The following is a 12,067-nucleotide window of genomic DNA, read 5'->3' on the forward strand; positions in this document are numbered from 1 at the left end:
CTCAAAGTGTGGGGCGCGCCCCCGGAAGGGGGCGCAATAGCAATACTGGTGGGGCGCGAGAGACTGGGGAGGTCAACAATTAACACTCAGGTGAACTCTTTGACTTGTTCTAGTTGTAGCTTCATAATCTTCGTAATGGAGTCATTTCTGACAGGGACAGCGAAAACAAAAACGGAAAATGCGACAAACATGGTTAAAAAAAAAACCTGTTCGAAAGTATGACGAGGCTTACCTTGCAATGGGCTTCACCGTGAATGTGGTGGGAGGTGAGGAGAGACCATTGTGCGTGCTATGTCTCAGAACATTAGCAGCAGACAGCCTGAAGCCAAACAAGTTAAAAAGGCACCTTGAGACAACACACCCCAATGATGCAAAGAAGCCACTGGCCTTCTTTAAAAGAAAACTTACAGAGTACAGAAAGCAAGAAACTCATATGACAAAAGCGGCATCCGTAAGTACCAAAGCGCAAATAGCGTCATTCAAGGTTGCATACAGAATTGCGAAGTGCAAGAAACCGCACACCATAGCTGAGGAGCTCATACTCCCAGCTGCACTGGATATGGTGTCAACTTTGATTGATGAGACAACCGCTGCAAAATTGAAGACCATTCCCCTGTCCAACGACACCATTGCAAGACGCATAGGTGAGATGTCAGAGGACCTTGAGGAACAACTCGCAGAGAAACTACACAAACGTTTTGCATTGCAAGTTGATGAGGCTACTGACAGTAATAAGGACTGCTTGTTTATTTCTTATGTCCGCTATGTAGATTCGGAGTCAATGAATGAAGACTTGCTGTTTTGCAAGCATGTGACAGGGAGAGCGACAGCTAATGAGCTATTTGGGATTCGTGACACTTACCTGACAGAACACGGACTGAAATGGGAGAACTGTGTGGGGTTTTGCTCAGATGGTGCGCAGACAATGGCCGGGAAAAGGAAGGGACTGCAGGCGCTAATAAATCGCGTTGCACCAAACGCGCAATGGACACACTGTGTCATTCACAGAGAGGCGCTCGCATCCAGGCAGCTTAGCCCTGAGCTAAATGAGGTTTTGACCGAAGTGATCGGTGTTGTAAATTTCATCAAAACCCGCCCGCTGAAAGCACGTCTGTTCTCTGCACTGTGTGAGGAAATGGGAGCTGAACACTCTGCTTTGCTGTTTCACAGTGAAGCAAGGTGGCTCTCCCGAGGGAAAGTGTTGTCCCGAGTCTTTGAGCTCAGAGAGGAGATTCGGGTGTTTATGGAGGAGGTGGGAATGCACGAATCTGCAAGCAAGTTCAGTAATTTAGAATTCCTGATGAAACTGGCCTATCTCAGTGATGTGTTTGGAAAGCTCAACGAGCTGAATCTTCAGCTTCAAGGAAAAGACAAACACCTACCCCACCTGGCAGATAAGGTCAGCGCATTCACCAGAAAGCTGGAGGTGTGGGGCAGGCGCCTTGATGAAGGAAATACTGATCCTTTTCAGAACCTGACCACGTTTGTAGAAAGCAGTGATTGTGATGCCACCACAGTGATCCCCTGCCTGAAGCAACACATCTCTTCCCTGGGAGCATTGTTCCAGAAATACTTCCCACACAACACTGCTGAGTATGACTGGGTGGTGGATCCATTCAATGCAGCAGGTGGGTAGGCATTTTTGATGACTAAATATAACTGTGAATATTTTGTGCTGTAGGCCTATATTTTATTAATGTTGTATGTATGTTACTAACTAACTACCTGGAATGGATTGTTGTAAAATTGAATCGTGTTGTGTTTAATATGCAATTAATTACAAATAAGGTATCTCTATCCGTAGCACCTGCTGATTTCAGCTCTGCTGAAGAGGACCAACTCATCGAGCTGACCTCTGAGTCCACCCTGAGGCTGAGGTTCAATGGTCAGACACTGAGTGAATTCTGGCTTGGTGTGGAGAAGGAGTATCCACTCATAGGGCAGAGGGCTGTCGGCATCCTTCTTCCCTTCGCCACATCCTATCTCTGTGAGGCTGGCTTTTCAGCTGTTGCTTCACTGAAAACAAAGTACAGATCTAGGCTCAACATTGAGCAGGACTTGAGAGTGGCAGTGTCAGGCCTGCTACCCCGTTTTGAAAAGATCTGCAGTGCCAAACAGGCTAATTGCAGCCACTAATGCTGTAATGTTATGATGTTCTTGATTGTTAGTGTTCATTTTCTTGAGAATTGTAATTGAAAAATATTGTTATTGTGTTGATTTATTATATTGTGTTATTTGTATTTTTAGGTTTTTTGTTGGGAGACAGTGTTATGTGGTTCAGTTCAATAAATGTAAAATTGCCCCATGTTGTGACAGTTTTTTGGGGGTGAGGTGGGGCGCACACATTTTTTGTCCTCCCAAGGGGGGCTTGACATAAAAAGTTTGAGAACCACTGCCCTAACCCTAGTTTTCCCACATGTACCGTATTCCCACATGTACCGTAACATACATGTATATATATATATATATTAACAAATATAAATTCTCCACTCCTGTAAAATCCGCTCCCACCCATCCCATTTCTTATTGGTCCATGCTCATTCCGTCCCCCGCCCCTCCCCCCTCCTCAGACTGGACGACGGGGCCCCAGTGTGAGCACTGCCGCCCGGGGAGCTTCGGCTCGGCCCTGGCCAGCAGCGCGGGGGGCTGCGTGCCCTGCCAGTGCAACGGCCACGGGGACCCCCTGCAGGGCTACTGCCACAACCAGACAGGCCAGTGCTACTGCACCCACCACACCCAGGGACCCCACTGTGAGGCCTGCCTGCCAGGGTACTACGGAGACCCCAGGTGAGAAGGAACTTCTTTTTTTTGTTTACAAATCTTTTTATTGCAAACAACAGTCAGTGGCAAGTGACCCCCCCCTTCCACCTCCCACAGGTATGGTTGGGCCACAAATAATAACAATAAAAAAATAAATTATTATATAAATTATTTATATATGCATATAAAAATATAGAAATAAAAATAATTAATAAAAAAAGAAATAGATTAAAAAAAATAAAAAAAAATAATAATAAAAGCAAAGGGCATTTCAGGGAGCTGTCCGTGGCACAACACCAGTGTCAGGAGTGATGGTAAGGTGTGAGAGGGACTCCTGGTCCATCTGAACAGGCAGATGGTGTCCCAGTACCAGGGCAGCGTCTCCATAGTCTGAAGGACTCTCCTCCTCTTCCACATCTCCTTTCCTTTGTTGTCTGCACTGATCTGATGTGAGGGAGAGGAATGGAGACTAGGAGAGGAATGGAGACTAGGAGACTAGCAGACTAGGAGACTAGGGGACTAGGAGAGGAATGGAGACTAGGAGACTAGGAGACTAGGAGAGGAATGGAGACTAGGAGACTAGGAGACTAGGAGAGGAGACTAGGAGAGGAGACTAGGAGACTAGGAGAGGAGACTAGGAGAGGAGACTAGGAGACTAGGAGACTAGGAGAGGAGACTAGGAGACTAGGAGAGGAGACTAGGAGAGGAGACTAGGAGACTAGGAGACTAGGAGAGGAATGGAGACTAGGAGACTAGGAGACTAGGAGAGGAATGGAGACTAGGAGACTAGGAGAGGAGACTAGGAGACTAGGAGAGGAGACTAGGAGACTAGGAGAGGAATGGAGACTAGGAGACTAGGAGAGGAATGGAGACTAGGAGACTAGGAGAGGAGACTAGGAGAGGAATGGAGACTAGGAGAGGAGTTGAGACTAGGAGAGGAGACTAGGAGACTAGGAGAGGAATGGAGACTAGGAGACTAGGAGAGGAATGGAGACTAGGAGACTAGGAGACTAGGAGAGGAATGGAGACTAGGAGACTAGGAGAGGAATGGAGACTAGGAGAGGAGACTAGGAGGGGAATGGAGACTAGGAGAGGAGACTAGGAGAGGAGACTAGGAGACTAGGAGACTAGGAGAGGAGACTAGGAGAGGAGACTAGGAGACTAGGAGAGGAGACTAGGAGACAGAGAGACTAGGAGACTAGAAGACTAGGAGAGGAGACTAGGAGAGGAGACTAGGAGACTAGGAGAGGAGACTAGGAGACAGAGAGACTAGGAGACTAGGAGAGGAGACTAGGAGAGGAATGGAGACTAGGAGACTAGGAGAGGAGACTAGGAGACTAGGAGAGGAATGGAGACGAGGAGAGGGGGGGGGGCACTGCTGGGTGTTCAAATCCTGATGTTTGTTATTTATTTATTTTGTATTGTTTCAGTATTAAGAATGGAATATTATGTTTATTTATTTATTTTGTGTTGTATATATTAAGAATGAAAAAGTATTAGAACGGATGATACTGAAATATATGTATTAATTAATTGGATTATATAATGTAAGTATAATTGTTAAGTATAAACAGGGGTAGGACAGGATAAGCCTCGGCTTCTTCCTACTCCTTTTCCAGAACAATTGATAGGACTGTAATCTACATATTAGTTATTTTTTATTTTTTATTTTTATTTTAAATCATGTTCGAAAATAAAGATTCATTCATTCATTCATTCAAATACTGTTCAACACAAATGTTTATCTTTCTTCTCTTTTTCATTGTTACAGTACATGGAGCTTATACCCTCATCTCTCTCATTCTCTTTTTCTTTTTCTCTCTCCCTCCTCTCCTGTCAGGAATAACGGCACGTGTTTCCGTCAGTGCCAGGGGCGCTCGGTGCTGCTGTCCTCCCCCTCCTCCCCCCTGCCCCTCTCTTCCTCCCTGGGGTGGCGGGGGGGTGTGGGGGGCAGGGGGGGCCTCTCCCACTGTCTGTGGGTGCTGTCCGTGTCGGAGAACTTGGCCCCCTGCTTGCCGGGCCAGCTGTGCCCTCCGGTGGCTCTCACCCTGCACCCTGACTCCCACACACAGTGCACCGTGAGTAGTGCTGACCACACACACACACACACACACACACACACACAGAACAATTTACTGCTGCTACACACTTTTCTTAACTGCTGGTGTCCAAGAACGGAGCACCTATGGTGAAGAGTGTTTACTCACAATGACACAAATGCCAGAGTATCCGCGGTGTCTTGAAAAGTATTAAAAGTTGATAAATAAATTTTGGGAAAATCAAGACCCTTAATAAGTATTAAAAAGTCTTATCACGATTTTATGAGGTCTTGAATTTTGCAGGTATTTTTCAGAATTAGACTCTGTCCAAAGAGTTTGAGTCCTAAAAACGTTTAGTAAAAGTTCGTGAATTTATTAGTTTTATTAAAAAACAAAGATGAACCGGACATTCTGTTGTATGATAGTGGTCTAGTCTATTGCAAACTAAAACTGTTAAGTTAAAAGTGTCACTGATGTAAACGGTTACAGCTCCAAGTGGCGGTGAGGTCTGGAAAAATATTGACAAGGTCTTTAAAAAGTCTTAGAAAGGTCTTGAAATTAACCTCAAGATTCCTGTATATACCCTGAGTAGGTAACATAGACACGGCTGTTCTAGTGTCAACTGTCACTTAGATCCAACTGTCACTTAGATCCAACTGTCACTTAGATCCAACTGTCACTTTCAAATTAACCTCAAGATTCCTGTATATACCCTGAGTATGTTTGTGGTACTGACCGATGTGCCCATAGCTTGCGAACGGTCATAGAAACCATAGATTCTCTCCATCTCCTACAACTAGTACTGACTGATGTCTTATTATGCTGAAGCAGCAGAACTCTGAATACATCCCATCAGTGTTCCCATGGGGCCTCTTGTCCTGAGGTGTTGTCCTTCCTGTTTATCTCTCACAGAGCTCCTACGTTTACGTGTTCGACGGCCTCCCTCGTTTCCTGGGCAACGGCGTGGTGCACTCGGACCACAACCTCATCGGAGCGTTCTGTGGGACGACCCGGACTCAGCCAATCACTGTCGAGGCCACTTCAGGTAAAACGCTACATAGCAATTCTGTTTGTTTATTTCGTAATTAACAAAACTTTAGTGTTTCATACTAAATTATTTCTCATGTACAGTTGAAAGTGGTTTAAACATCTTCTGAATTGGTTTATTGTTCATAGTAGATAGAAAAAAGAAAAAAAAAAGGAAACACTGTTTCTGCCCTTCTCAATCTCTTGTTCTCTCTCCTAGGTGGCTAAAAGCTAAAAACCTTCATGTTTTGCACCAGTTAGGATTAAACACAAACACTTCTATCGATGTCTTTTTTTCCATTAACTATTGTCTTTTTAAATGTTTTATCTATTTACTTCTTATATTTGCTTTTATTCATTGTCATTTTTATTTTCTTATGCTCCTCTTGCTGTATTTTTAAATAATGTATGTAAAGCACTTTGAATTGCCCCTGTTGTATGAAATGTGCTATACAAATACACTTGCCTTGCCTTGCCTTGCCTAGGTGTGATCTCGGTCTACTTCGAGGCCAACGTGTCGTCCGACCGCCCCCAGGGTTTCAACGCCTCCTTCTGGGTGCAGCGCTGTCGCGACGGCTCCGACGGCGGAGAGGAGGGGGCGCCGGTGTGCCAGGGAGCGGCGCAGTGCAGCGGGGGGCTGTGCCAGTGTCCCCAGGGGTACGGGGGGCCACAGTGCTACAGGCCCATGTGTCCTGAGAACTGTGGACTAGCAGAGAGCAGAGGCTCCTGCAATACGGTGAGTTTATTGAGACATGATGGGATCATATTCTTGCTTAACAGACAGTTGCTGTATGTGTGTGTGTGTGTGTGTGTGTGTGTGTGTGTGTGTGTGTGTGTGTGTGTGTGTGCGCGGGCATGCCCAGCAGTCTCTTACTCTTTGTATGTTTATGTTCTCTGGCGTAAACCCTGTCTTTGTGTGTGTGTGTGTGTGTGTGTGTGTGTGTGTGTGTGTGTGTGTGTGTGTGTGTTTCAGTCTCTGGGAGTGTGTGTGTGCGCAGACGGTTGGGCCGGCTCGGACTGCTCTACTCCTCTGGACGCCAGCAGCCTGGTGTGGCAAACCCTGCTGGACACACAGCTAACAGTGGTAAGGTCATAGGTCACACACTCATACCCTGCTGGACACACAGCTAACAGTGGTAAGGTCATAGGTCACACACTCATACCCTGTTGATACACACAGCTAACAGTGGTAAGGTCACACACACTCATACCCTGTTGATACACACAGCTAACAGTGGTAAGGTCATAGGTCACACACTCATACCCTGTTGACACACACAGCTAACAGTGGTAAGGTCACACACTCATACCCTGTTGACACACACAGCTAACAGTGGTAAGGTCATAGGTCACACACTCATACCCTGTTGACACACACAGCTAACAGTGGTAAGGTCACTCACTCATACCCTGCTGACACACACAGCTAACAGTGGTAAGGTCATAGGTCACACACTCATACCCTGTTGACACACACAGCTAACAGTGGTAAGGTCATAGGTCACACACACTCATACCCTGTTGACACACACAGCTAACAGTGGTAAGGTCATAGGTCACACACTCATACCCTGCTGGACACACACAGCTAACAGTGGTAAGGTCATAGGTCACACACTCATACCCTGCTGGACACACACAGCTAACAGTGGTAAGGTCACTCACTCATACCCTGCTGACACACACAGCTAACAGTGGTAAGGTCATAGGTCACACACTCATACCCTGTTGACACACACAGCTAACAGTGGTAAGGTCATAGGTCACACACTCATACCCTGTTGACACACACAGCTAACAGTGGTAAGGTCATAGGTCACACACTCATACCTGTTGACACACACAGCTAACAGTGGTAAGGTCATAGGTCACACACTCATACCCTGCTGACACACACAGCTAACAGTGGTAAGGTCATAGGTCACACACTCATACCCTGCTGGTACACACAGCTAACAGTGGTAAGGTCATAGGTCACACACTCATAAACCTGCTGACACACACAGCTAACAGTGGTAAGGTCACACACACTCATACCCTGTTGACACACACAGCTAACAGTGGTAAGGTCACACACACTCATACCCTGCTGGACACACACAGCTAACAGTGGTAAGGTCATAGGTCACACACTCATACCCTGTTGACACACACAGCTAACAGTGGTAAGGTCACACACTCATACCCTGCTGACACACACAGCTAACAGTGGTAAGGTCATAGGTCACACACTCATACCCTGCTGGTACACACAGCTAACAGTGGTAAGGTCACTCACTCATACCCTGCTGACACACACAGCTAACAGTGGTAAGGTCACACACACTCATACCGTTTTGGGACGTCGCTACTAACTACTAGCTCACAGATGATAAATCACCAACACATTGATCGTCTACTGTGTGTGTCGCAGTATTGAATGTCCCCCCCTTCCCTCCACAGAACCATGCTCACAGGTTCCTCCACAGGATGGGCCACTCTCTGGTGTCTGGGCCCCAGGGGACCCTCTGGATGTACGGAGGCCTCTCTCTCATAGAGGGAATCCTGGGAAACGTGTACAGGTGGGGTGATGATGAGTTTATATCGTTTTTTGTTAGCATAGTGTCGTGGTTTAATTGACTCTTAATAGATTTAGTAGAACTTACAAAGCGCAAAGAGCTTAGATCAATTGTCTCCAAAGTTTACATGAGCGCAGAGAGAAACGAGCAGACCAATAAGCAAGAAGCAATAGCCCAAAAGCAAGAAGCAGCCAACGATGGGGTGCGACTCATATTTATAGACCTGTCCTTGGTCATGAGCTCACCATTCTTGGGAACCAATCATATTATCCAAATCTGTGATTACACAAGTTATGGGCCCTCCTGTCCATAGTCAGAATTATTCACTGCGCCACAGATCCCTTACAGATCCCTTACAGGAAGGAAACGGGCCTTCCTTGAGTGCTAGCTTCGCCACTACTGTAGAGACTTACATTTCTCAGTATAACATGATATAAAACCACTACAATATAATTTTTGTTAGCATAGCATAGCAGAACTCAAATAACCATTTGAGATGAAAATGAGGAATTGTTGGCCTATGGTCCATCGCCGATCACACACACAAACACTAAACATGTCTGTCTGACGATCTGTGGGTTCAGCAGGGTATCCGCGGTGTCTTGAAAAGTATTACAAGTTAATAAATCAATTTTGGGAAAATCAAGACCCTTAATAAGTATTAAAAAGTCTTATCACGATTTTATGAGGTCTTGAATTTTGTTGGTATTTTTCTGAATTAGACTCTGTCCAAAGAGTTTGAGTCCTAAAAACTTTGAGTAAAAGTTTGTGAATTTATTAGTTTTTATTAAAAAACAAAGATGAACCGGAAATTGTGTTGTATGATAGTGGTCTAGTCTATTGCAAACTCAAACTGTTAAGTTAAAGGTGTCACTGGTGTAAACGGTTACAGCTCGAAGTGGCGGTGAGGTCTGGAAAAATATTGACAAGGTCTTTAAAAAGTCTTAGAAAGGTATTGAAATTAACCTCAAGATTCCTGTATATACCCTGAGTAGGTAACATAGACACGGCTGTTCTAGTGTCAACTGTCACTTAGATCCAACTGTCACTTTCAAATTAACCTCAAGATTCCTGTATATACCCTGGTTCAGGTACTCTGTGTCGGAGCGGCGCTGGACCCAGATGCTGACCAGCTCTGTGGAGGAAGGTTCTGCTCCTAGCCCGCGCTACCACCACGCCTCTGCTCTGCTGACCAATCACGAGCCTCTCTCTGGCACCCAGGGAGCCACTCACAACCTCATGCTGGTGGTGGGCGGGGTCACACAGAAGGGTGTCGCCATGGACGCGTGGAGCCTCAACCTCAGCAGTTTGGTGTGGAGAGAGTACAAGGTCAGTTTGTTTTTGTGTCTCATTAAAGAGAATCTTCACGATTGTTTTCCTCATTGTCATTATCCCCCAGCACTATACCAGTGTCTACATGTGTGTGAACTGCGACTTTCTGCGTTATGTAGTCAACAAGATAAAAGGAATCCCCCAAATGACATCATATGGGGGGGTAATTTCCGCAGGATCTTCTTATCTACAGAAGATATCACATATGTTGACACTGTTAGGTACTGGAGATAATAAAAAATGGGGTTAAAACAATTTAAAGCGTCCTTTTAAGCCAATTCAAGCTAATTATGTGGAACTAATCCCTTTAACCAGTTTGTGTGTCTTCCGTCCCGCTACAGAGCTCACTACTGCCCCCGGTGGCAGGGCACACTCTGACGGTGCGCCGTGACGCCTCTGTGCTGCTCATCGGGGGTTACTCTCCAGAGAACGGCTTCAACCACCACCTGCTGGAGTTCAACCCCCACACTGGCAACTGGACCATCGCCTCCCACACCGGCACGCCCCCTACAGGTGAGGGTTGACCAAAGCTCTGCCTCATCCTGTTCCTAGGGAAACTGGTGGACCGATGCTTAGTTATTTTTTCTGAGTGGGGCAGTCCCACTCATATTTTAAAAAAAATATATTGACAGATACAGTAGAGATTTAGACAGGAAGGATGGGTGAGAGAGAGAGGAGGGATGACATGCAGGATATGTCCCCGTCCGGAATCGAACCGGGGACCCTGCGGTTACATGGTCAACGCTTAACCCGCTACGCCACCTAAGCGCTCCAAACTTGGCCTTCTTTTACAATACAGGGACTCTGTAGGTCTCATAGCTTAACTGGCTTAATCTACCAACCCAATCATCTCCCACAACACCTCCCCCCAGTGGTTGTGCATGCATGGTGCACAGAGTGTGTTTTCCAGTAAAGAAAGAGGCTATTTCAGTAATGGTGGAAATGCAGGCATAATGACGCACACATAAAAAGTCCTTAATTCAATTCAATTCAATTCAATTCAATTCAACTTAACTTTATTCGCAATGTGCAGTGCACTAGGAACATGATTTGGTATTCTACCATACTAAACAAGCTACAGTACATACAACAACAAGACGACAACATGACAATACTCAAGACAAAATATACAGTACCAATATGAGTGGATATTATGAATAAATACTGTACAACTAAGTGCAAGAACATGTAAAGTGCAAGGTACAATGATCATCAGTTATTGAGAAGGGCTATGGCTTTGGGGAAGAAACTGTTCAAGTGGCGTGATGTTTTAGTCCTGGTGGCCCTGTACCGCTGTCCAGAAGGGAGTCATGTAAACAAGCTGTGAGCTGGATGTGAGGGGTCAGACACAATCTTGCGTGATCTCTTCAGTGATCTGGAGCTATGGAGGTCTGTGATGGGAGACAGGGGGCAGCTGATGATCCTTAATCCATCCCTACTCCCTAACCCACCATGTTGCCATGACTACTGACCGAGTCCTTCGTGTCGTCCCCGTCCCTCAGGTCTGTACGGCCACTCGGCGGTGTACCACGAGCAGACCGACGCCGTGTACGTGTTCGGAGGCTACCGCTTCCACGTGGAGACGGTGGAACCTTCCGGAGAGCTCTACAGCCTGTACTACCCCAACTTCACCTGGTCTCTACTGGTACCCTCACAGGGGAATAAGGTACGGTACTATTAACTAACCTAGGCACCTATTTTTGTTATAGCTATCATTTAACTATTTTCTGGTATTAAATATCTATCTATCTATCTTTTTTTTCTTCTTTTCTCTCTCTCTTCTTTCTCTCTCTCCAGCCCCTCTCTCGTTTCTTCCACGCGGCGGCCCTGATGAAGGACACCATGGTGATTGTGGGGGGGAGGACGGGAGAGGAGGACTACAGCAACGAGGTGTCTCTCTACCAGATCAACTGTAACACCTGGATACAGCCAGGTAACTTGGGGACCACGCGTGGGGCCGTCAAACAGCACAACATAATCTGTCATTACTCCACCCTGCTGGGCAGTGTGCTTTTGTTTTGATCATATTACACTTGGTGGCAATCAGCTGGAAAGTTGGACTTGGTACTGCATGGAGGCCGGCTGGAGTACAGTTGCTGTCAGCCCTTTGTTACTGTTGAACGAACACACTTTGGGGTGCGGCTGTGGCGCAGGAGGTAGAGCCGGCGTCTAATGATCGTAAGGTCGGCAGATCGGCGGTTCGAGCCCCCGGCTTGCCACATGTCGAAGTGTCCTCGGGCAAGATTCTGAACCGCAAATTGCTCCCGATGAGCGGGCCGGCCGGCGCCTTGCATGGTAGCTTGGCCGCCATCGGTGTGTGAATGTGTGTGTGAACGGGTGAACGAGAGGCCG

General features: G+C 46.4%; 1 protein-coding gene across 1 annotated transcript in view; it reads left to right on the forward strand.

The window, feature by feature from the left end:
* Positions 1 to 12,067, forward strand: part of megf8 (multiple EGF-like-domains 8) — a gene marked incomplete at both ends in the record, with an annotated part of 44,122 nt that overhangs the window by 20,815 nt on the left and 11,240 nt on the right. The window contains 10 exons of the mRNA XM_080540872.1: positions 2,571 to 2,787; positions 4,601 to 4,838; positions 5,712 to 5,844; positions 6,311 to 6,561; positions 6,799 to 6,909; positions 8,268 to 8,386; positions 9,475 to 9,712; positions 10,057 to 10,228; positions 11,218 to 11,381; positions 11,513 to 11,648. Of these exons, the coding sequence (XP_080396998.1) occupies positions 2,571 to 2,787; positions 4,601 to 4,838; positions 5,712 to 5,844; positions 6,311 to 6,561; positions 6,799 to 6,909; positions 8,268 to 8,386; positions 9,475 to 9,712; positions 10,057 to 10,228; positions 11,218 to 11,381; positions 11,513 to 11,648 (1,779 nt within the window). The remainder of the gene's footprint in view (positions 1 to 2,570; positions 2,788 to 4,600; positions 4,839 to 5,711; positions 5,845 to 6,310; positions 6,562 to 6,798; positions 6,910 to 8,267; positions 8,387 to 9,474; positions 9,713 to 10,056; positions 10,229 to 11,217; positions 11,382 to 11,512; positions 11,649 to 12,067) is intronic.

The sequence above is a fragment of the Nansenia antarctica genome (genome assembly GCF_963989245.1).
Source record: "Nansenia antarctica genome assembly, chromosome: 10".
NCBI lineage: Eukaryota > Metazoa > Chordata > Actinopteri > Argentiniformes > Microstomatidae > Nansenia > Nansenia antarctica.